The 25,709-nt window shown below is 50.1% G+C and overlaps 2 protein-coding genes across 2 annotated transcripts in view; one reads left to right on the plus strand and one right to left on the minus strand.

The window, feature by feature from the left end:
- LOC132241499 (uncharacterized) overlaps nt 1–25,709 on the plus strand; it is a 234,586-nt gene that overhangs the window by 164,495 nt on the left and 44,382 nt on the right. Inside the window, exons 4-7 of the mRNA XM_059710324.1 lie at nt 8,933–9,041; nt 9,633–9,871; nt 12,139–12,247; nt 13,786–14,036. Of these exons, the coding sequence (XP_059566307.1) occupies nt 8,933–9,041; nt 9,633–9,871; nt 12,139–12,247; nt 13,786–14,036 (708 nt within the window). The remainder of the gene's footprint in view (nt 1–8,932; nt 9,042–9,632; nt 9,872–12,138; nt 12,248–13,785; nt 14,037–25,709) is intronic.
- The window catches only part of LOC132241514 (phospholipase A and acyltransferase 2-like), a 192,762-nt gene that overhangs the window by 69,431 nt on the left and 97,622 nt on the right, over nt 1–25,709 (minus strand). The gene's annotated exons all lie outside the window — the stretch shown is intronic.

Raw genomic sequence — 25,709 nt, forward strand, 5'->3', positions numbered from 1 at the left:
CAACAGCAGCCAATCAGTAGGCTGAACTAGGATTTGGTGAGCTGATTCTCTCTCAAGAATTTGAACTAGGAGCACCTGACAGGCAGTGGGAGGGACAGAGCTGAGCTGATATGGGGAGGAGGGGCCAAAGGAGGGGATGTGGGGTCAGAGCCCTCGGGATTGCCCCAAGCCCAGTGGTGAGGAAGCAGGAGTTCTGGGGATGGGGTGGGGGAAGGTGAAAGCAACAAGGCAGAGGAAAGATGTGAAGAGCAGAGGGGTAATAAGGCTGGTTTTTAGATTGGCAAGAGCATGTATTGAGTTTCTTTATGGCAAAGGTTTGGTTTGGTTTGAACTCCAGTGAACGTCTGCAGACTCCGGCTGCTGAGCCTAGAAGCCATCCTGGGTCTAGTTCCAGGCCAAGGTCCTGACTCTCCCGTGGTTGCTGTTCTTGTATATCCACCAGGTCTTGCTGTTCAGTGTGTCCTCACAACCAGAAATGCCCATTACTTGAGGTAACAGGAGTTGCAGCTGAGCCCCATGGCTACATGTCCTACAAGGCACAGGCACCCAGCAAGGATTGATCTGGATCAGGACGTCATTGGTGCTGAGGCGGAGAGTCTCTGCCCTAAGCCCTCACTAAGATCACAGAAGAGGAGGCCAACCTGATGAGTCCATAACTGGGGTAAATGGAAACAAAAAATACTCAATTAAGATAAAAAGCAGAAGTAGAAAGAGAAGGGAATAGAGAAATTATAGGACAAGTAGAAAACAAACAACATAGAAAATAACATGTTTCTAAATAATTCCTGGGTCAAAATGAAGCCCTAAAAAAAGTGTTAAATTGAGGTAAGTTAATACACACAAATAAATATACATAGATAAAAATCCATGCGATGCAGGTACAAGAGCAGTGAACGGGAAATGTGGATGGTCACGTGGGAGAAGAGGAAGTCTCCAATTACTATTAGCTCCCCCTCAAGAAACAGGAAAGGGGAGGAGAAAACCAAGGCAAGTGCAAGGAAGGAAATAACACAGAAGCCAGTGAAACTGAAAACACAGACAGAACAGAGAAAATCGAACAAACAAAAGCTGGGTCTTTGAAAACATCGCTTATGTCAACAAACTCCTAAAAAGATGACGAAGGAAAAGAGAGAAAACACTGATTACCAGGATTGGGACGGGAAGCCGAGAGGGGGTACTGGGGGTCATGGGGGTCAGGCTGGGAGAGGCGGCGCCCTCCCGCGCCCCTGCACACAGAGCTTCCTGGTGGAAGGAAGGGCTCTGCCAGGTGCCGCTCTGGCTGCCTCCCTCCCGCCTGCAGTGCTGCTCCCCCTCCCTCTCCCCCTGATGCCTGAGAGCTGGGCAGCCTCCCGGTGGCTCCAGCAAAGCCGCGTGCACAGGGGGAGGGAGGGGGGAGCGCAGCTTAGGTGCTGGCTGCCCGGCCAATAGCCACCTCCCCTGCCCGCTCCACCCCACGCGCACGCGCACGCGCGCACATGCATTGAACACGCACACGCACCCGTCGCTCATCTCCTGGCGCGCACAGCCCTGCCCTTCATTGGGCAGCACCGGCCCCTCCGCAGACCTGGCTGAGCCCCGGGAAGCCCCTGCCCGCTGCCCAGGACGGGTTCCCATGGAAATGGGCGCAGCCCTGCACAGGGAAGGCGGGGCCAGGCCGCAGGGGGCTGTGGGTGAGGGTCTCCCGCTCAGAGGAGACCAGGGAGTGACAGCAGCTCTGATGCCCGTGGGCGGGGCCGGTGAGAACGTGCCCTGGAGGCTGCTGCCACCACAGCCACCATCTCAGCAGACGCGGGACCCACAGGATGGGAAAGCCGGGGCCCTGGTGCCCGGGAGCTGCTGGGCTGAGCCTGCGCCCCGCCTCCGCCTCCTGTTCCAGGGACAGCGACCGCCAGGCTGGGGAGCCGCTCTCAGGGGAGCCCTGCTTCTCCCGCCACATGCACCCCGAGGCCACTGAGCCCTGGGCTCCCCGAGGGCCAGGCTCCCGCCTGCTGAGGCCTCCCCGTGGGTCCAGCCCCGAAGGCTGCCCGTGGCTCCTGTCCTCGTGGGGCGGGTACAAGATCAGGGCCCCCGCGGGCCTGGGGCTGACCGCTGGGCCTCCCATGCCCCGTCCTGCAGTGGGAGCCCGTGTCCAGGGCAGGGCAGGGGGAAGGCTTCCCTGCGACGCTCACCGCTTCCGGGCGGCTCCCAGGCCCAGCCATTCCAGGCCTTGAGGTGGGAAGTCGGGGGCCTGTCCCCTGAGAAATGCTGAGTCCCTTTAAACCATTTAGTGTTCAGTCCTTCTGAATAAAAAGGAAAATGAAAGCAAAAGTGTCCACTCGGGTATAAAACCTGTTGCCCTAGGAGCAGAAAGCAGACCCTGCCCTGGTGAACAATGGCATCGGTAAGTCCCCAGAACATTCTAGAACCGGCTCTGCAGGGGAGGGCAGCTCCCTGCATTAAATGAAGGCCTGGGGCTGTGTTCCTGCTGGTAGCTCCAGCGCTGTCTCTAAGGTTTCCATGGAGACCTGTATGTTGTTTAAGTCTCTTTTGCTGCAGGACTGGGAGGTGTTCGGGCAGAGGGAGCCCCGCTCTGGGTCTGGCACCGTGTGGGGTCGGGCGCCATGTGGGAGGATGTGTGGTGTCTGGGCTGTGCCCGCCTGAGTTGGGGAAGGAGCTGGAGTGTGGGCTGATGGGGGACCCGCGACTTGGGGAGCAGTGGGTCCCGGCCTGTGGGCCTCAGCTGCTGCGGCGGTTCATGCCTCCCCAGCCCCTCTGTTCTCGCTCCTCCTTCCTCCCAGGCACGTGTCTGCCAGATGCCGCCCATTCGGTTCTCAGCATCTGACGCAGACAGCTGCCCCCAATAGCCCCGGTGTCAAGACCCACACAGGATCCTGAAGGGGCCGGCCCAGCGTCTGGTGTGCAGGGAAAGCAGCCAGCTGGGGGGGCTCTTACAGGAAGTGGGGCGATTCCGGGAAGGCGCCTGCACCCTCCAGAGCTCAGTCCACCCGCTTCACTGCTCCTGGGAACCACTGCCTCCCCCAGACCAGGCCCCAGCTCACTGCCCTGCTCCTGGGACAGTGCCCAGGCCTCACCTTAATCCACCATTTCCCTTCAGAGTGAGAAATGCCCTTGTTCTCCCCCAGAAGGACACCAGCTCTGGGCCTGCCTGGCCTGAGCCCTGGCCCCCTGGCCCTCCAGCCCTCCTGCTCCCACAGGCCCTGCCCTCCTGTTCCACACCAGGCCCCTCTCAGGACCCAGGAGATGCAGGGAGGGGGGGCCGAGCACACAGGACCCCCTGATGGAGCTCAAAGCCCAGAGGGGGTGAGACAGGCACAGGGACCACAGCAGAGCATGACCACGTGGGGGGAGGTGGCGGTCCTGGGGGCTGGGACCCTGAGCGTGGCAGCTGAGCCAGGCTGGGCCTTCAGGGCAGCTCCTCAGAGGAGGGGTCTGTCTGGGGGGAGGAGAGGAGGACTGGGCGTGGGGCAGGGGCTGGAGGCAGAGAGAAGCTGGGGTGCAGAGGAGCAGAGGCCAGAGGGAGCTGTGGGGAGGGAAAGGCAAGGCCTTCAGCCAGCTTGGGGGACCGATGGCAGGGAGGGGGAGGAGGGTGGGAAGGGTCAGCAGGGGCTGTGGCTGCCCAGGGGCATCCTGTGCCCTGAGGCCAGAGGAGGGTCATGGACAGATGGGACATGTGGAAGGACACCGGGGGTCCTGGGGGACTGGATGTGGAGGTGAAGGGACAGGAGGCAGGGAATCTTGTCAGGAAACTGGGGTCACAAAATAGGGAACTGGTGCCCTGAAAGGAGTCATGGGCGGGAGGTGGACGAGGAGGTGAATCAGGAGAAGCGTCCAGGGGGAGTGTGGCTGCTGGGCACCGGCATGGAACGGGGCAGAGGGAGCGGAGCCCTGGCCTCAGGGTGGGCCGCCTGGGGTGAGCGCTGCAGGAGGTCCCTCATTCGCTGCGGTCAGACACAGACACAGAGAAGCTGAAAAATTCTGAAATCATGAAGCTGTGGTGCCCTGGGCGGGACACTGAGGAGCAGGGAGGAGGTGGGCAACGCAGGGAGGGAGGGAGGTAGCAGAACCAGGAAGGGTCGGGGCAGAGAAGACCTGGCGCAGCCACTGCCAGCTGAGTGTCCCCGGGCAATTCCTTCTCCATCTCTGATCCTCAGTTTCCCCAGCTGAGCAAGGGGTGCTGCTTCCTTCTCCTGGGCTGTGGGAGGTGGCAGCTATGGTGGGAAATGTGCCAGCAGAGCCTGTTGTGTGAATGTGTCAGGCCACCTGCCCTCCCCACCCCCCCACCCAGCTCCGGAAGCTGGGCAGCCACACTGAGGTCCCCGGGAAAGATCAGGTCCTGGTAAGTTGCTGTCAGTTCCTGTCCCTCAGGTCGGCATCTCAGAGAGTGGGTGACCCAGGGCTGGAGGGCAGAGTGTGAGGAGGCTCCTGATGGCGTCATGGACACGAGGGTCAGTGTGAGGGCAGAGGACCTCGGACTCCCCTGGACAATGTTGCGGGGGTTTGCCCTGGGCCCCAGCCTCAGGGAAGGAGGTTTACACACAGGTTGTTATGTCATCACCCTCCGGACACGTGCACAATACACCTGCATATGCATGTCTGCATCCTAGCTGTGTACGTGTACACGCAACACAACATACACATGCACAATACACACCGATAGACAGCACACACACACACATGCATGACACACACACGCAGGACAAATACTCACTCCTGATGCACAAGGTCGCGTTTCCAGGCTCCGCCCTTTGGGAAAAGATTCCCGACCTCCGACCTCCGGGTCCCCCAGGGTAACTTCTGGAAGCGGCAGGAGGCGGAGGACCTCGCAGGGGACAGGAGTCCCCACCACACGCTCACCCACAGATGAACGTCCGTAAGGGTGTCCCCAGCCAAGCGGCAGCGCCACCACAGGGCCCTTGAAGCTGCCTGCAGTTTGGTCTGCACCTTCCTGGCCGTTTCTCTTGCAGTTTGTTGAAGATCCGGAGCTGGAGGCCTGATTGAGATTTCCCGCATTGGCTGCTCGCACTGGGCACTCTAGGTGGGTGATGGTGATGTGGTCCACCTGCTCCCCCAGGTAAGGGGGGTTGAAAGGGGGGTTGAAACTCTCCAAAGCTTGGTTAACATAATGAGAACCATTTAAAGCCAAATGCCACCCTGGAACCCTCATTGGTTTCTCCCTGCGCAGGGCTTGTGCTGACTGTACATCCCTGTCCCTTGGGGGCATCTCAGTGGTCCCTCAGGTCCTGACCCATCAGTGAAAGAGGCCCGTGGTACCCAGGGAAGCCGGGCTGCACTCGCATTGGACGTTCTCCAGCTCCGGCCCGTTAGCTGGGCGCGCAGACAGATTTCCCTAAACCAGCAGCGTCTCTGGGGGTCCCGCTCTCAGGAAGGGACTGCCTCTCAGTGCTGTGTCCTGTTGCTCAGAGGATGTCACAGAACAGGGCGTCCTGAGAGGGTTTCCTGAACACCCTCCACGGAGCAGCTCTCCCAGGTCCCACATCACAGAGAGTCTCACACAGACACACACGAGCACCTGGAACCTGGATGGACCGCAGGGACAGCAGAAGCAGGATGACAGCCAGTCAGAGGAGCAGGCGGGACCCACACTGTGTATCGTCCCTGAGAGAAAGGTGCTGGGATGGGACCGCGGGCTGGGAGCACAGGGGCTGGGGCCTGCAGAGCAATGGCACCCACACCTCGGACAGCAAGCGTTTGTGTTCTCGCTGGACAGAACCCGTCTCACGATCAGAAGAATCTGCTGGTCACTGACCAGGTTCTGTACGCTGTCACCTACACTGACAGAGCGGAAAACTGTCAGAATGGATGGCCAATAGTAAGCGAAACCCACCTAATGCAGACGACACTTAGGAGGCTGGGAACAGGGAGCGTGAGTGTGAGGACCGGGTGCTGCTGTGTGAGTGCAGGTGGTGTTTCCTCAAGGACGGGTGCTGAGTGCAGCCTCAGCCTCGAGACTCAGCACATAAAGGGATCCTGCTGGTTCACGTGCTCCTTAGTTCCCTCCTCTTAGAGAGCAAAACCCGGGCTCCAGGTCAATGGGGTTTGGACGCCACCAGCTGGAAGCACTGTGTGGACTCTCCATGTGGCCAGAGCTGGGCCAGAAAAGGCTGATGATGCCTCAGGGTCCAATATCGGTTGTTGAACGGAGATGAGAGTATTTACCATGAAATTCAGAAGGAGAATAAGTGAGGGAATATATGAAATTTGCACAGCAGAGTCTGAAACACAGTGGGGACTAGAACAACTTTGATCTCTTTCTGAAACACACAAGTGCAAAGATGAACAAATACAATTTACTACCGTTGTTTACAATGGATAAGCTATGGACCAGCCAATACTAGGGACTTGGTCAACTAGATGATGTCCATTCATGTAATGGAACACAGTGGCAGCCACTGACCATCACAACATTGATTAACATGGAAAGTATTCACAGCTCGTTAAGGAAAAGAGCAAAATCACTGAATCCTCCAATCACATTGGTGAAGGGAGAAACACCAAAGCTCAATAGTGGATTCCCTTCACCCTTCTTTCTTGGCTTCTGATTTCTCTCTCCCTCCCTGGCCTCCCCCTGCAGTTCCTGATACTCCTGTGTCTGATTCAAGGGAAGAACTCTGTGTCTGGCGCCCCTACCAGTTTACGGGTTGTGAAAAGGCAGCTCCTGGGAAACTCCTCAGATAAGGTGGACAGCCACTTGGACCACCTGTACGAACCACAGCCACTAAAGCAGATGATCAGTTCTGAGAAGGAGATGGTCGGTGAGGAGATGGAGGACAGTGTTCTGAGCATGAACCGTAAACTCTTTGTCACCAACCTGAGATATGACAAGGCTCATTTCCGGCAGGTAAGGCCCTCTGTGGAGGGCTCCCTCTCCCTTCTGGGGTTCTGCTTGGGGTGGAGGTGACAGGCCTGTGCATCCAAAAGAAAAAACTACCCCGAATGATGCAAAATTATGCTCCCTGCCTCCTGCTGGCTGGGAGTCAGGATGTCTGAGCTCAAATCTCGGGTCTGTTCCTGATCCACTCAGGGTCTTTGAACAGGTCGCTTCCTCTCTGGCCTCAGTTTCCCCATGTGCACAAGGAGGGGATGTTGGATGACCTCTGGGGTTCTGGCCACCTCTATCCCTTTAGGATCCTTTGTATCTAAGACCCACCCTAAAGGCAGCTCCTGATGCCCTGTGTGCTGTCAGGGAAAGTCTGGGCCAACCCTGCACCATGACAGGTCTCCTAAGGCCCCAGAGAGCCCTCGGGCAAGAGATGCTCAAGGTCTGGGGCCCCTGTAAGAGCTGAAGAACATGTTATGTAAGATCTGGGCACATCTTTACCCCTTCCCTTCTTGCCAAAACACAGCTAGTAAGAGGCAGAGGCAGGATTCAATCCCCAGTGATCACTGCTCTTTCTGCTGAACCACAGCACCTCCAGGGCTCACAGCCCCTGTGACTGGGTGATGGGCAGCCTGGATGGCGGAGATGAGGGGAGGAGGAGCAGATTTGGGAGGAAAATTAAGGATTTGATGGTCAGGTGGGGTGTTGAGGTGACCAGTGAGACATCCAGGTGGACCTGTCGAGTAGCAGTTGGACGTTTGAATTTAGTGTTTCAGGCTGAGGTGGGGCTGGAGATAGAAGTTTCCAGGCTGCACTTGGGAACAGTACACAGAGCACAGTGATTCCTGAGGCCATTGTTTCCCATTGTCTCCCCTCAGCTCCCACCTGATGCAGAGGTGGGACCCAGGGAAAACCCCGACCACAGAGCCATTCCCTCTTTCACCCCCAGAGCTCTGTCCCCACGAGCCCAGGCAGGAAGCCCCCTCCCCTATCCACCCCATCAGGAACAAATGGCCCCACCATGGAAGTTCACACTGGATATGTAATGGTAGGGACAGAAGTCCAGGGGTTGGTCGGGAAGACGTGGGGTCACATAATTATAACTGGGCCGCCCTTAACCAAAGTCATGGGCGGGAGATGAAGGAGGAAGTGAATTCAGGAGAAACTTCCAGGGTGACCATTGGTGTTGGATATTGGCATGGAACAGGGGCAAAGGTAAGCTGAACCCAGGTCTCAGAATGGGCCGTCTCAGGTGAGGGAGGCTGAAGGTTTGTCATTCCCTGAAATCAGGAACAGAGAGGAAGAAAACTGAAAAATTATCCAACATGAAACTGTGGTGTGCTGGGCGGGGACACTGAGGAGCAGGTGGGGGTGTGCAAAGGGAAGGAGGAAAGGGGACCAGGAAGGGTCGGGGCAGAGAAGACCCCGTGCAGCCACTGCCAGCTGAGTGTCCCTGGGCAAGGCCCTCTGCCTCTCTGACCCTCAGGGGCGCTGCTTCCTTCCCCTGGGCTTGGGCGGGTGGCAGTTATGGGGGGACATGTGCCCGCAGAGCCTGCTGCCTGAGTGTGTCAGGCCCAAGCTTGCCCCCGTCTCTGCAGGAAACAGGCAGCCGCTCTAGGACACGTTGCAATCTCAGGTCCTTCATGAGGCTTCCCCTGGGTCTCAGGTCAGCAGCTCAAACAGGAACAAACTCCCGTGTCTGACGTTGCCTGGTCGCCCAGCCTCAGGAAGGGGTTGATACACCGCTGTGGTGACAACGCCCTCCACACGCACAGTACACCTGCATGTGCATGTCTGCATCCAAGTGTGTGTGTAGGCAACACGCACATGTTATGTATACACAGGACAAGGCATTCCAGGCTTCAACTTCCACACAGGGCAACCTCTAGAAGCTACAGCAGGCTGAGGAGTTCAAGAGACCAAGAGTTCCCCCCCGCCCCCGCCACGCCACACACACACACACACACACACACATGCTCACCAGGTGATGAACATACTAAGTAATCATGGACTCCACACACCCAGCTGCAGCTCCCAGCCGGGGCCTCTGCAGCTCCCTGAAATCTGTCTCATATCCTGGCTGTTTCGTTGCAGATTCGTGAAGAGCCCAAGCCTGGAGACCTGATTGAGATTTCCCGCATCAACTCCTCGCACTGGGCCCTCTATGTGGGCAATGGTTATGTGATCCACCTGGCTCCCCCAGGTAAGGGGGGTTGAAAGTGTAACTCACCAAAGATTTGTTAACATGATGAGAACAATTCAATGCCAAATGCCACCCTAGGAACCCTGCATTGGTTTCTCCCTGACCTGTGCTTGAGTTCACCCTACATCCGTGTCCCTTAGAGGAAGCTTAATGGTCCCACAAGTCCTGACACAGCAGGGAAAGAGGTCCGAGGGGCCAGGTGAAGTCGGACTGGGGCCGCATTTGGGGCTCTCCAGCTCCGGCCCTTTAGCTGGGTGCGCAGACAGATTTCACTAAACCAGCCACATGTCTAGGTGTCCAGTGTCATAAAGAAGAAGGATCAGTGATGGTGGATGATCAACTAGACGATGTCCATTCATATCATGGAGCACAATAGCAGCCACTGATCATCAGAATAGTCATTAGCTTGAAAAAGTATTCACAGCTCATTAAGTAAAAGAGTACAATCTGTGAATCCTCCAATCACATTGGTGAAGGGACAGACACCAATGCTCAATAGTGTCATCCCTGGCCCTTCTCCCCTGTCTTGTGTCTTCTTTCTCCCTCCCTGGCCTCCCCTGCAGTTCCTGATACTCGTGTGTCTGATTCCAGGGGAGAACTCTGAGGCTGGCTTAGGGGAGGTGAAAAGGGAGCTAATTGAGCATGTGGTGGGCAACTGCTCCTATAAGATCAACAACCACTTGGACCACCTGTACAAACCATGGCCCATACAGGAGATGGTCAGATCTGGGAAGAAGATGATTGGTAAGAGGATGGAGTACAGTGGTCTGAGCAGGAACAGTGAGCACTTTGTCACAGATCTGAGATACGGCAAGGCCAGCAGCCGGCAGGTAAGGCCCTCTCTGGGGGAATCCCTCTCCTTCCTGAAGGTCTGCTTGGGGTGGAGGTGTCAGGGCTGTGCACTGAGAAAAAAATCTTGCCCCGAATGATGCAAAATTATGCTCCCTGCTTCCTGCTTCCTGCTGGCTGGGAGTTAGGATGTCTGAGATCAAATCTTGGGTCTGTTCCTGATCCACTCGGGGTCTTTGAACAGGTCACTTCCTCTCTCAGCCTCAGTTTCCCCATGTACAGAAGGAGGGATGTTTGGAGGACCTCTGGAGTCTGGCCACCTCTATCCCTTTAGGATCCTTCGCCTCTAAGACCCACCCTAAGGGCAGCTCCTGATGCCCTGTGTGCTGTCAGGGAAAGTCAGGGCCGACCCGGGACCATGACAGGTCTCCTAAGGCCCCAGAGAGCCCTCGGGCAAGAGATGCTCAAGGTCTGTGGCCCATGTAAGAGCTGGAGGACATGTTATGTAAGGTCTGGGCACATCCTTACCGCTCTCCTCTTTCCCTCTTATTAAAACAGAGCTAGTGAGAGGCAGAAGCAGGATTCAATGCCCAGTGCTCCCGGCTCTGTCTGCTGAACCACAGCACCTCCAGGGCTCACAGCCCCTGTGATTGGGTGATGGGCAGCCTGGATGGAGGAGATGAAGGGAGTAGCAGGATTGGGAGGGTAATTAAGGATTTGATGCTCAGGTGGGGTGTTGAGGTGACCATTAGACATTCAAATAGAGCAGTTGAGTAGCAGTTGAATGTGTGAGTTGAATTCGGGGCTGACGTATGACTGGAGATAGAAGTTTCTGGACTGCACATGGGAACAGTACACAGAGCACAGTGATCCTGAGGCCATGGTTTTTCATCATCTTCCCTCTGCTCTGCCACCACCTCCCTCTGCAAAGCTGGGGCCCAGGTAGAGCTCTGACCACAGAGTCATTTCCATTTTTACCCCCAGAGCTCTGGCCCAGGAACCCAGGCACAATCCCCCTCCCCTATTGACACCCGTGCAGAAGAAATGGCCACACAGGCCCTGGAGTGTGTGGGACAGAGGTCTCGGGGTTGGTAGGAAAACAGGGGTCACATAATCGGGAACAGGATGGCCCTGAATAAAGTCATGGGGAAAGATGAACAAAGAAGTGAATTCCAGAGAAGCTTCCAGGCTAAATGACCACTGTTGGATGTTGGCATGGAATGAGGGCAAAGGGAAGCTGGCCCCTGGTCTCAGATTGGGCGGCCTGGGGTGAGCGCTGCAGGAGGTTAGCTGAGGTCAGACACAAACAGGAAGATAAACTGAAAAATTCTCAAATCAGGAAGCTGTGGTGCCCTAGGCAGGGACACTGAGGAACAGGGAGGAGGTGATAAGGAGGGAGGGAGGGAGGAAAGGGGACCAGGAAGGGTCGGGGCAGAGAAGACCCAGTGCAGCCACTGCCAGCTGAGTGTCCCTGGGCAAGTCCCTCCACCTCTCTGATCCTCAGTTTCCCCAGCTGAGCACGTGGGTGCTGCTTGCTTCTTCTGGGCTTGGGAGGGTGGCAGTTATGGGGGAAATGTGCCAGCAGAGCCTGCTGGGGGACTGTGAGCCCTGTGCCCAGGGCAGGAAGCTGGGCAACAACAGGAGGGCCTTCTCCAATGCTCAGGTGCCCTCAGGGTGCTGTCACCTGCTGTCTGTCAGCTCAGCATCTTCAAGGATCCGTGTGCCGGGGCTGGGAGGGCAGAGTGTGTGGTGGTGGGTGTTGGGTCCATGCACAGCCAGGGCAAACACATGATGGAGACATGAGGGTCAGTGTGTGAGAGCAGAGAAGCTCAGACTCAAGTAGACAATGTTGTGGGGGATGGGCTTGCGCCCCAGCATCAGGGAAAGGGGTTACATACAGGCTGCTGTGTTATCACCCTCCGGAGACACGTACAATACACCTGTATATGCATGACTGCATCCTAGTCTGTGTGCATGTACATGCGACACACAACATATCCATGCACAATTCACACAGACACACAGGCATTACACACACATTCTGGACAAATTTTCACTGTCCTAATATACAAGGTCATTTTTCCAGGCTTCCAGTTACTCAGAGGTTAAGCTCTAGAAGCTACAGCAGGCTGAGGACCTCACAGGGGACAAGAGTCTGCCCCACCCCCTCACCACACACACACACACACAGACATGCTTCCCATGGGGTGAGCATCAGTAAGCAAATCCCTAGACAGAGCTGCAGCTCCCAGCCCGGGCCTCTGAGGCTCCATGAAATCTGTCTCATATCCTGGCTGTTTCCTTGCAGTTTCATGAAGAGCCCGAGCCTGGAGACCTGATTGAGATCCCCCGCATTGGCTCCTCGCACTGGGCCCTCTATGTGGGCCATGGTGATGTGGTCCACCTGGCTCCCCCAGGTAAGGGGGGGTGAAAGTATAACTTTACAAAGATTTGTTTATATGATGAGAACAATTCAATGCCAAATGCCACCATGGGACCCAGTGTTGCTTCTCCCTGTGCTGTGCTTGTGCACATGGTATATCCGTGTCCCTTGGGGGCATCTCAGTGGTCCCTCAGGTCCTGACCCAGCAGGGAAAGGTGTCCACGGCCCCAGGGAAGCCGGACTGCTCCCGCACTGGATGCTCTCCAGCTCAGGCCCGTTAGCTGGCCGCGCAGACAGATTTCCCTAAACCAGCAGCGTCTCTGGGGTTCCGGTCTCAGGAAGGGACTGCCTCTCAGCGCTGTGTCCTGTTGCTCAGAGGATGTTACAGAACAGGGCGTCCTGAGAGGGTTTCCTGAACACCCTCCACGGAGCAGCTCTCCCAGGTCCCACATCACAGAGAGTCTCACACAGACACACACGAGCACCTGGAACCTGGATGGACCCCAGGGATAGCAGAAGCAGGATGACAGCCGGTCAGAGGAGCAGGCAGGCCCCACACTGTGTATCGTCCCTGAGAGAAAGGTGCTGGGATGGGACCGCGGGCTGGGAGCACAGGGGCTGGGGCCTGCAGAGCAATGGCACCCACACCTCGGACAGCAAGCGTTTGCGTTCTCGCTGGACAGAACCCGTCTCACGATCAGAAGAATCTGCTGGTCACTGACCAGGTTCTGTACGCTGTCACCTTCACTGACAGAGCGGAAAACTGTCAGAATGGATGGCAAATAGTAAGCAAAACCCACCTAATGCAGATGACACTTAGGAGGCTGGGAACAGGGAGTGTGAGCGTGAGGACCAGGTGCTGCTGTGTGAGTGCAGGTGGTGTTTCCTCAAGGACGGGTGCTGAGTGCAGCCTCAGCCTCGAGACTCAGCACATAAAGGGATCCTGCTGGTTCCCGTGCTCTTTAGTTCCCTCCTCTTAGAGAGCAAAACCCGGGCTCCAGGTCAATGGGATTTGGATGCCACCAGCTGGAAGCGCTGTGTGGACTCTCCATGTGGCCAGAGCTGGGCCAGAAAAGGCTGATGATGCCTCAGGGTCCAATATCAGTTGTCAAATGGAGATGAGAGTATTTACCATGAAGTTCAAAAGGAGAATAAGTGAGGGAATATATGAAATTTGCACAGCAGAGTCTGAAACACAGTGGGACTAAAACAACTTTGATCTCTTTCTGAAACACACAAGTGCAAAGATGAACAAATACGATTTACTACCGTTGTTTACAATGGATAAGCTATGGACCAGCCAATACTAGGGATTTGGTCAACTAGATGATGTCCATTCATATAATGGAGCACAGTGGCAGCCACTGACCATCACAACATTGATTAACATGAAAAGTATTCACAGCTCGTTAAGGGAAAGAGCAAAATCATTGACTCCTCCAATCACATTGGAGAAGGGACTGAAACAAAGCTCAATAGTGTCAATCCCTGGCCCTTCTTCCCTGTCTTGTGTCTTCTCTCTCCCTCCCTGACCTCCCCTGCAGTTCCTGATATTCCTGTGTCTGATTCCAGGGGAGAACTCTGAGGCTGGCGCCCCCACCGGCTTAGGGGTGGTGAAAAGGCAGCTCCTGGTGGAAGTGGTGGGAAACTGCTCCTATAAGGTCAACAACCACTTGGACCACCTGTACAAACCACGGCCCATAAAGGAGATGCTCAGTTCTGGGAAGGAGATGGTTGGGAAGGAGATGGAGTACAGTGATCTGAGCAGGAACTGTGAGCGCTTTGTCACGGATCTGAGATATGGCAAAGCCCGCAGCCGGCAGGTAAGGCCCTCTCTGGGGGGCTCCCTCTCCCTTCTGGAGGTCTGCTTGCAGTGGGGGTGTCAGGGTTGACTACCCAGAAGAAAAAAATACTCTTAATGATGAAAACATGGGCTCTACTGGCTGGGAGTCAGGATGTCTGACAGCAAAACTTAGGTCTGTTCCTGATCCACCCAGGCTCTCTTGACAGGTCACTTTCGCTCTGGCTTCAGTTTCCCCATGTGCAGAAGGAGGGGATGTTTGGAGGACCTCTTGGGCTCTAGCCAGTTCTATCCCTTTAGGATCCTTCGCCTCTAACACCCACCCTAAAAGCAGCTCCTCAGGCCCTGTGTGCTGTCAGGGAAAGTCTGGGCCAACCCGGGACCATGACAGGTCTCAGGCTCCAGACCGCACTCTAAGGAGAAATGCTCAAGGTCGGTGGCCTCTAAGAGCTCAAAAGAGTTCTTCTGTGAAGATACTGTGCAACCACTTCCTGCTGAGTGTTCTTGGGCAAGTCTCCCTACCTCTCTGACCTGCACTCCCTATGTGAGAAATGGGTGTGCCCTCCTCCTCTATCCAACCCAATAATGTAAGATCTGGGCACAGCTTTAACCCTTCCTCCTTGCCCTTTTACCAACACAAGCGAGTAGGGACTCAAACCCCAGTGGTCCCTGCTCTTCCTGCTGAACCACAGTGTCTCCAGGGCTGGAAACCCAGGGCTTAGGCGATGAGGATCCCTGGATGGAGGAGAATAAAAAAAGGAAGAGCAGGTTGCAGATAGAAGTTAAGGATTTCTTGCTCAGGTGGGGGGCTAGAGGTGACCAGTTAGACATCCAGTTGAACCTGTGAGCCTGGAGGTAGAAGTTTCCGGGCTGCACTTGGGAACAGTACACAGAGCACAGTGATCCCTGAGGCCATGGTTTCCCATCATCTCCCCTCAGCTCTGCCACCACCTCCCTCTGCAGAGCTGGAGCCCAGGGAGAGCCCAGACCACAGAGCCATTCCCACTTTCACCCCCAGAGCTCTGGCCCCAGGAGCCCAGGCAGGAAGCCCCCTCCCCTACCCACTCCCGTCAGGACCAAGTGGTCCCATCATGGAGGCTCACACAGGCCCTGGAGTGGGTGGGACAGAAGTCTGGGGGTGGGTCATGAAAACGTGGGGTCACATAATCGGGAATAGGATGGCCCTGAATAAAGTCATGGGGGAAAGATGAACAAAGAAGTGAATTCCAGAGAAGCTTCCAGACTAAATGACCACTGTTGGATGTTGACATGGAATGAGGGCACAGGGAAGCTGGCCCCTGGTCTCAGATTGGGCGGCCTGGGGTGAGCGCTGCAGGAGGTTAGCTGAGGTCAGACACAAACAGAAGATAAACTGAAAAAATCTCAAATTTGGAAGCTGTGGTGCCCTGGGCAGGGACACTGAGGAGCAGGGAGGGGAGGAAGGAGGGAGGAAGAAAAGGGGACCAGGAAGGGTCGGGGCAGAGAAGACCCAATGCAGCCACTGCCGGCTGAGTGTCCCTGGGCAAGTCCCTCTACCTCTCTGATCCTCAGTTTCCCCAGATGAGCACGTAGGTGCTGCTTCCTTCCCCTGGGCTTGGGAGGGTGGCAGTTATGAGGGAAATGTGCCCGCAGAGCCTGCTGGGGGACTGTGAGTCCTGTGCCCAGGGCAGGAAGCTGGGCAACAACAGGAGGGCCTTCTCCAATGCTCAGGTGCCCTCAGGGTGCTGTCACCTGCTGTCTGTCAGCTCAGCATCTTCTCGGGTCCATGTACCGGGGCTGGGAGGGCAGAGTGTGAGGTGGTGGGTGTTGGGTCCATGCACAGCCAGGGCAAACACATGATGGAGACATGAGGGTCAGAGTGTGAGAGCAGAGAAGCTCAGACTCACCTGGACAATTTTTGGGGTTGGGGCTTGTACTTAGTCTCAGTTAACAGGATTTACATACAGGCTGTTGTGTTATAACCCTCGAGACACATGCACAATACACCTGCATATGCATGTCTGCATCCTAGTGTGTGTGCATGTACACACAACACAAAATATCCATACACAGGACATTTTCTTCATAGATAAGATGAACTAAAATACAGAAAAACTTCCTGAATAATCAGTGGAAAATTTGCAGGAGAGAACTCTGATATCCCAGGATTTTATGTGGCAACCGTATAGAGACTGGTATGAGGGGCGGGAGGAGCTAAAGTGCTGACCCTGTGCCCACAGACAGCAACTGAAGTCCTGGAGAGAGATCTCAGCTGTGGGGGGTGCCACTGAGAACTCTGAGATCTAATCCCCAAGCTGGGCCCGCCAGCAGAGAGCACCAAAACTGAGAAGGGTACCCTCATAACATCTGGCTGTGAAAAGCAGAGGGGTGCTGTCTGCCAGGAAGTGAAAGCTGTAAATTCAGGCACCCTCTTAAAGGGCCAATATACAAAATTCCCCGTGGGGCCACCCACCTTGTGCTCTGGCAGAGGGAGGGTGAAGTGGACTGGAGCTCTGAGAGCAGAAGCCAGGACTGAACACTGGGGGATAGAGCTCACAAGGCAGACACCCCAAGTTTCCTGGGCTGAGTCATTCCCTCACGCAGGGGAGGACATGGTTCCCACATTGACATTTGCCTTGCCTGGGGAAAAGACAGGTGACACACCCTATTTGAAAAATACCTTGCCCTGAGGCCACTTACGAGCTTAAAAATAACAGTTAGCCTCCAGGCAGAAGCAAGTGCCCCACCCTGTTGGAAAAAAAACACTTGCCACACCTGAGGATGATTGCCTGGGGGGCAATTCAATCTGAATCCTATCAGGCTGTAGGAAGAGGTGGTCTCCGGAGGCTTTGAGTATTTGCCTGATCTAATTAGTCAGAAACAGCCTTTAGCACTGTCCTGCACTAGGGATTGAGAGGTGTAGAGCAAGCATGTCAAACTTGGGGCCCACAACGAATATTTTTGTGGCCCACCCAATATATCGGTATGTAAGAAACGTTTGAATAAAAATTTCATAACTTAATTTTTAAAATATCCTGTTATACATAATTAGTAATAATGAACTACAACTTTCACTAATGACTGATTATTATAATCATGTTGTATCCATTTCCCTATATGCTTTACATGCAGGCACACCATTTCTCTCCACTAACACTAGCAGCAAATATTTTAGCAGCCGATTGCCATGTCATTAGTCTTATACTGACTTGTTTGGAGTGTGCAACAGAAAATATTTAGCTTTCAGAGAACAAGAAAAATAGGTTTATTTGTGTTATGCTTATTAATTTGTGCAGTTATTCTGTGTCTGGTAAATGAATGATCAAGAAAAAATATTATATTTTATTAAAATGTTCTATTATTTTGTGTTAATGATTACTCATTTATTTCAGCCCTTTGTATTCAGCATGCCTCTATCTAAATAAACCTACGTTTCTATGAAAATGAAGCTTTTGTTTTTTTATGGCCCACATAAACTTAAACCTTGTTTATTTGGCCCATGTTAGCTTTGAGTTTGACATGCTTGGTATAGAGGATCTACCTAATACAGAGTCACAAACCCAGACAGACAGCCAAAATGAGGAGACAAAGAAACAACTCCCAAATGAATTAACTAGAGAATTCTCCAGAAGAAGAGAAAAATGAAGCAGATTTAAGAAATTTATCTGAAACATAGTTCAGAATAATAATGGTAAAGATGCTGAACAGCATAAAAAAAGATATAGTAATTAAGAAAAAAGAACAGTTTGTGATAAAGAATGACATAACACAAATAAATAACACATTGGAAAGAATATACAGCAAATTAGGAAAAGCTAAGGGCTGAATCAGTGAATTAGAAGACAGAGTTGAAAATATCACTCAATTAGAGAACCAAAAAGAGAAAACAAAAACATAGGAGGACAGCTTAAGGGAGCTGTGGGACAATGTGAAATGTACCAATATTAGGAAAAGCAGATGTGCCAAAAGAGGCAGAAAGGGAGAAAATGTTTGAAGAAATAATGGCAGAAAACTTCCCTAACCTTGTAAAGGAAAAAGTCACACATGTTCAGGAAACACGGAGAACCCCAAGCAAGAAGAACCCAATCAGGCCCATGCCCAGACACATCATAATTAAAATGCATTAAAGACAAAGAGAAAATCTTAAAGGCAGCAAGAGAAAACTTTTTACCTACAAAGGAGTTCCCATAAGGCTGACACCTGATTTCTCATCAGAAACTCTACAGGCCAGAAGGGAATGGCATGAAGAACTCAAGGTAATGGAAAGCAAGGATCTCAGACTAAGATTATTATATCCAGCAAGGCTATCATTCAAAATAGACAGTGAAGTAAAGAACTTCCCAGACAAAAAAAAAAAAAAAAAAAAGGCTAAAGGAGTTCTTCACCAAGCCAGCATTACAAGAAATGCTAAAGGGACTGGTATAATGAGAAGAAGAAAGAGAGAGAGAGAGAAACCTAGCCATACAGAATTAAAATGGCAATAAATAAGTACCTATCAATAATAACCCAAAATGTAAATGGATTAAATGTTCCAATCAAAAGGCATAGGGTATCCACAAAAACATGGCCCAACTATATGCTGTCTACAAGAGACACACCTCAGAACAAAAGACACACAGAGGATGAGAGTTAAGGGATGGGGAAAAAAATTTCCATGCAAATGGAAAAGAAAAAAAAGCTGGAGTAGCAACATTCATATCCAACAAAATAGACTTTAAAATGAAGGCCATCACAAGAGACAACTACATAATACTAAAGGCATTGATCCAACAAGAGGATATAACCCTGGTAAACATATATGCACCCAATATAGGAGCACCTAAATATATTTTTAAAAACTTCTAGAGGAGAGAGAAACCAAGATGGTGGCATAGGTAAACACCGGAGATTGCTGCCTCGCACAACCACTTCAAAAATACAACTAAAAGACAGAACGGACATCACCCAGAACCACAGGAAGGCTGGCTGAGGGGAAATTCTACAACTAGAAGGAAAGAGAAAAGCATACCAAGACTCAGAGGAGGTGCGATGCGGAATTAAATCAAAGGTGCGGAGGTGTGTGCGGAGCGGACTGGCGGCTGAGAGCGTGGTTGTCTGTTTCAGTCCAGAGGGAGTCTCAGGCTCTGGGCTCCAGTTCCGGGCAAGTCTCTGGGGACCCAGACTCAAACGGGAGAAGCGGGACTGTCTGGCATCGGTCGGAACTTGAGGGCAGCTTTCTCTCTGAGGTACTTGCAGCGGTTGCTGGGACACTGAGAGGCAGAGCCTCTGGGGACGGGACTGAGAGCAGCCATAACTGCTCGCTCTGCCCGCCCTGTTGATCCCCTGGGACCCGCCCTGCCCAAACCTTGCACAGAGGCATTTGCTGGTTAGCCTCAGGCAGAGGCTAGATTAGCCCGCCCTAGAGATCCAGGACAAAAGTTCTCTCACTGCAGACACAGCTGATTCTCACAGCCAATTGGCCTGGAGGTCAAATCTCTCCCAGTGTTACCTACAACAATCAAGGCTTAGCTACAACAAGACTGCACACAAAGACCACAAGAGGGTGCACCAAGAGTGTCTACCTCAGGTAACTGGGACACTTAGCACAGAAAGCCACTCTATTGACACAGCGAAGCATAAAAAAATGCCAAGGCAAAGAAACAGGACAAAAATGACAGAAATGGAGGAAAGCAGGCTGCTGAATATAGAATTCAAAACCACACTTTTGAGGTCATTCAAGAGTCTTCTAGAGACTGTTGATAAACTTAATGAGATGTACAAGAAATCTAATGAGACCCTCGGTGTTGTGATAAAGAACCAACTAGAAATTAAGCATACACTGACTGAAATAAAGAATATTATACAGACTCCCAACAGCAGACCAGAGGATCACAAGATTCAAGTCAAAGATTTGAAATACGAAGCAGCAAAAAACACCCAAACGGAAAAGCAAAATGAAAACTGAATCCAAAAATACGAAGATAGTGTAAGGAGCCTGTGGGACAGGTTCAATTGTACCAACATCCGAATTATAGGAGTGCCAGAAGATGAGAGAGAACAAGATATTGAAAACCTATTTGAAGAAATAATGACAGAAAACTTCCCCTACCTGGTGAAAGAAATAGACTTACAAGTCCAGGAAGTGCAGAGAACCCCAAACAAAAGGAATCCATAGAGGTCCACAACAAGACACATCATAATTAAAATGCCAAGAGCAAAAGACAAAGAGAGAATCTTAAAAGCAGCAAGAGAAAAACAGTCAGTTACCTACAAGGGAATACCCATATGACTGTCAGCTGATTTCTCAACAGAAACTTTGCAGGCCAGAAGGGAGTGGCAAGAAATATTCAAAGTGATGAATACCAAGAACCTATACAACCAAGATTACTTTATCCAGCAAAGCTATCATTCAGAATTGAAGGTCAGATAAAGAGCTTCACAGATAAGGAAAAGCTAAAGGAGTTCATCACCACCAAACCAGTATTATATGAAATGCTGAAAGGTATTCTTTAAGAAGAGGAAGAAGAAGAAAAAGGTAAAGATACAAATTATGAACAACAAATACACATCTATCAACAAATGAATCTAAGAATCAAGTGAATAAATAATCTGATGAACAGAATGAACTGGTGATTATCATAGAATCAGGGACATAGAAAGGGACTGGACTGACTATTCTTGGGGGGGTGGAAGGGGTGTGGGGGCTGGGGGAAGAGACTGGACAAAAATCGTGCACCTATGGATGAGGACAGTGGGTGGAGAGTGAGGGCAGAGGGTGGGGTGGGAACTGGGAGGAGGGGAGTTATGGGGTGGGGGAAAAAGAGGAACAAATGTAATAATCTGAACAATAAAGATTTAATTTTTAAAAAAACAACAACAACAAAACAAAACAGGAGAGAATAGATGAGAGAATTAGAGAATTAACAGATCAAACAGCCAAAAAAAACAAAAAAACACAAAAAACTTCTAGAGGACTATAATGGAGAGATCAACAACAATACAGTCATAGTAGGGGACTTTAACACCCCTCTGACTTCACTGGATAGATATTCCAGACAAAAACTTAACAAGGAAACAGAGACTCTAAAGGACATATTGGATCAAATGGATTTAATTGACATTTATAGAACATATCACCTCAATGCAGCAGAAGACAAATTCTTCTCAAGTGCACATGGATCATTCACACAGACCACATTTTAGGACACAAAACAAGTCTCTACAAGTTCAAGAAGATTGAAATCATATTAAGCATCTTCTCAGATCACAGTGGAATGAAATTAGAAATCAAATAACCTAGTAAAAACACCCCAAAACATTCAATCACATGGAGGCTAAATAGCATGTCATTAAACAATGAATGGATTACCAATGAGATCAAGAAAGAAATAAAAAGCTTCCTGCAAACAAATGAAAATGAACACAAAACAACCCCAAATCTCTGGGACATAGCAAAAGCACTCCTGAGAGGGAAATTTATAGCACTATAGGCATAACTCAAAAAAAAAAAGAAAAAAGAAAAATCAGCAAGAAACTATTTAATCCTACAACTTAAAAAACTGAAAAGAGAACAACAAGAAAAGTCCAGAGTAAGTAGAAGGAAGGAAATAATAAAGATTAGAGCAGAAATAAATAACACAGAGACTAAAAAACAATACAAAAAAATCAATGAAACCAAGAGCTGGTTCTTTGAAAGGATAAAAAACATTGATAAGCTGTTAGCCAGACTCATCAAGAAACAAAGAGAGAGGACACAAATAAATAAAATCAGAAACAAAAGTGGGGAAGTAACCACTGACACAACAGAAATGCAAAGAATAACTATATGCCAACAAGCTGGACAATGTGGATGGAATAGACAAATTCCTAGAAAAATATAATTTCCCAAAACTGAATCAGGAAGAATCAGAAAACCTGAATAGACCAATAACAACTGATGAAATAAAAGCAGTAATCAAAAAACTCCCACCAAACACAAGCCCAGGTCTGGATGGCTTCACAGAGAAGTTTTACCAAACATTCAAAGAACTAACACCTATACTCCTAAAACAATTTCAGAAAATCCAAGAAGAAGGAACACTTCCAAACTCTTTTTATGAGGCCAGCATCATCCTAATTCAAAAACCAGATAAAGACACTACAAAGAAAGAAAATTATAGGCCGATATCCCTGATGAACATAGATGCTAAAATCCTCAACAGAACATTAGCAAGTCACATCCAGCAATATATTAAAAAAATCATTCACCATGATCAAATGGGATTTATCCCAGGGATGCAAGGCTGGTACAGTATTCACAAATCAATAAATGTGATACATCACATAAACAAATTGAAAGACAAAAATCACATGATCATATCAATAGACACAGAAAGCATTTGACAAAATCCAACACCCATTTTTTTTAAAAAATCAATCTTTATTGTTCAGATTATTAGTTGTTCCTTTTCCCCCTATAGCTCCCCTCCACCCAGTTCCCATCCCACCCCCTCTCCTTACCCCCCCTACTGTCCTCATCCATAAGCGTATGATTTTTGCCCAGTCTTTTCCTGCACCTCCCACACTCCCTTCCCCCCGAGAATTGTCAGTCCAGTCCCTTTCTATGCCCCTGATTCTATTCTATTCACCAGTTTATTCTGTTCATCAGATTTTTTATTCACTTGATTTTTAGATTCATTTGTTGATAGATATGTATTTGTTGTCACTTTGTTGTTCATAATTTTTATCTTTACCTTTTTCTTCTTCTTCCTCTTCTTAAAGAATACCTTTCAGCATTTCATATAATACTGGTTTGGTGGTGATGAACTCCTTTAGCTTTTCCTTATCTGTGAAGCTCTTTATCTGACCTTCAATTCTAAATGATAGCTTTGCTGGATAAAGTAATCTTGGTTGTATAGGTTCTTGGTATTCATCACTTTGAATATTTCTTGCCACTCCCTTCTGGCCTGCAAAGTTTCTGTTGAGAAATCAGCTGACAGTCATATGGGTATTCCCTTGTAGGTAACTGACTGTTTTTCTCTTGCTGCTTTTAAGATTCTCTCTTTGTCTTTTGCTCTTGGCATTTTAATTATGATGTGTCTTGGTGTGGACCTCTTTGGATTCCTCTTGTTTGGAGTTCTCTGCACTTCCTGGACTTGTAAGTCTATTTCTTTCACCAGGTAGGGGAAGTTTTCTGTCATTATTTCTTCAAATAGGTTTTCAATATCTTGCTCTCTCTCTTCTTCTGGCACCCCTATAATTTGGATGTTGGTATGCTTGAAGTTGTCCCAGAGGCTCCTTACACTATCTTCATTTTTTATATTCTTTTTTCCTTTTGCTTTTCCATTTGGGTGTTTTTTTCTTCTTTGTATTTCAGATCTTTGACTTGAATCTTGCGATCCTCTAGTCTGCTGTTGTATCTCTGTATATTCTTTTTTATTTCAATCAGTGTATGCTTAATTTCTAATTGGTCTTTTTTCATATTCTTGAGGGTATCACTATATTTCTCGGAGGTTTCTAAAAGATTCTTGAGTAGCCTTATAACCGTGGTTTTGAACTCTATATCCAGTAGTTTGCTTTCCTCCATTTCTTTCATTTGTGACCTGTTTCTTTGTCTCCGCATTTTGGCTGCTTCCCTGTGTTGATAGAGTGGCTTTGTGTGCTAGGTGTCCTATAGGATCCAGTGGCTAAGCCTCCCTAATTACCTGAGGTGGACACTCTTGGTGCACCCCTTTGTGGGCTGTGTGCACAGTCTTGTTGTAGTTAAGCCTTGATTGCTGTTGGTGTCACTGGGAGGAATTGACCTCCAGGTCAATTGGCTGTGAGGACCAGTTGTCAATGGGAGAACTGCTGTGCTGAAGACACCTTCATGAGGCAGGACTTGCTTCAGTGGGGCTTTGGTGCTCACTGAGTCTGCCCCCTGAATGTGTCTCTTATGGATGTGAAGAGTTGTAATCTGGATGGTCTCACTCTGACCACTGGGTAGACTGGCTCTTGGATCTCCAAGAAGGTGCAAAGTCCGCCACTGCCTGATGCCACCCAGCAGGAGCTACAGAGAGATCTGCAGATTGCTCCTCTTTGTTTGGGGTTTGGAGATGCCCAGAGGAGGCGCAGCTGTGGAGTAATGCAGGCTGCTGACAAGCCTTAGGCCAGTGGTTCTCAACCTTGACGGCACATTAGAATCACCTGGGAATCTTTTTAAAATCCTGATTTCTGGGCCTCATCCTCTGGAAATTCTGTTTCTTTGTTATGGGGTGAGGCCACAACATTAGCCAAGGTTGAGAACCAATGCCTTAGGCCTTCTTTTGGAAACTCTGTGGTTCTCTGACCCAACTACAGTTTGACAGGTTTTTAGGTGGAGAAAGGCCAGGCCATTAGTATGCAAAAATCTCTGTGCACAGCTTGGGTGGGGTTGTAAATTGGGTGGGGCGTGGTCTCAGGGAATCATGGGGCGATGTGAACAGCAATGGCCTTCCCCCAGATAGGTCCCTGGGTCTCTGTGTCCCATGGCCCTATGCGGGAACAATAAATGCTGCAAGCACCTCTGCGAGAAAGCTGCCCTCATGCTCTGGCCCTATGCCAGACAGTACAGTTTCTCTCTGTATGAGTCTGGGTCCCCAAATTCTTGCCCAGAGCTGGAGTTCAGAGGAGTCAGGAGCTTGTATCTCCCTCCTGGTTGAAAAACAGAACAGCATACCCAGCTGCCAGCCCCTTCTGCGTGCCTCCGTACCTCCACACTTCCACACCTCTGCACCTCCTACCGAATTCAATGTGCTTTTCTCTTTCCTTCTAATTGTAGTATTTCCACTCAGCCAGCCTTCCCGTGGTTCTGAATGATATTCATTTTGTCTTTTAGTTGTATTTTTAATGTGGTTGTGCGCAGCAGCAAGTTCAGGTGTTTAGCTATGCCACCATCTTGGTTGTCTCTAACACCCATTTTTTATAAAAACTCAGCAAAGTGGGAATAGAGGGAGCATATCTCAACACAATAAAGGCCATATATGACAAACCTACATCCAACATCATTCTCAATGGGCAAAAACTAAAACCATTTCCCCTAAGAACAGGAACAAGACAAGATGCCCACTTTCATCACTCCTGTTCGACATAGTACTGGAAGTACTATGTCATAGCAATATCTTTACCCATACAGCTCCTAGGATAGTGATGGCGAACCTATGACACGCATGTCAGAGGTGACACGTGAACTCATTTTTTTGGTTGATTTTTCTTTGTTAAATGGCATTTAAATATATAAAATAAATATCAAAAATATAAATCTTTGTTTTACTATGGTTGCAAATACCAAAAAATTTCTATATGTGACACAGCACCAGAGTTAAGTTAGGATTTTTCAAAATGCTGACACGTCGAGCTCAAAAGGTTCGCCATCACTGTCCTAGGACAATGGAAACTAAGGAGAAAATAAACAAATGGGACTACATCAAAATAAAAAGCTTCTGTACAGTAAAAGAAACCATCAACAAAACAACAAGAAAGGCCACTGCATGGGAGAACATATTTGTCAATGTTATTCAGATAAGGGTTTAATCTCCAAATTTTACAGCGAACTCATACAACTTAACAAAAGGAGGATAATCCAATTAAAAAAAATGGGCAAAGGACCTAAATAGACACTTTTTGAAAGAAGACATACAGAAGGCCAAGAGACATATGAAAACATGATCAAAGTCACTAATCATCTGAGAGATGCAAATCAAAAACTACAATGAGGTACCATCTCACACCTGTCAGAATG

Source organism: Myotis daubentonii, chromosome 9 (assembly GCF_963259705.1).
Source record: "Myotis daubentonii chromosome 9, mMyoDau2.1, whole genome shotgun sequence".
In the NCBI taxonomy this organism is placed as follows: domain Eukaryota; kingdom Metazoa; phylum Chordata; class Mammalia; order Chiroptera; family Vespertilionidae; genus Myotis; species Myotis daubentonii.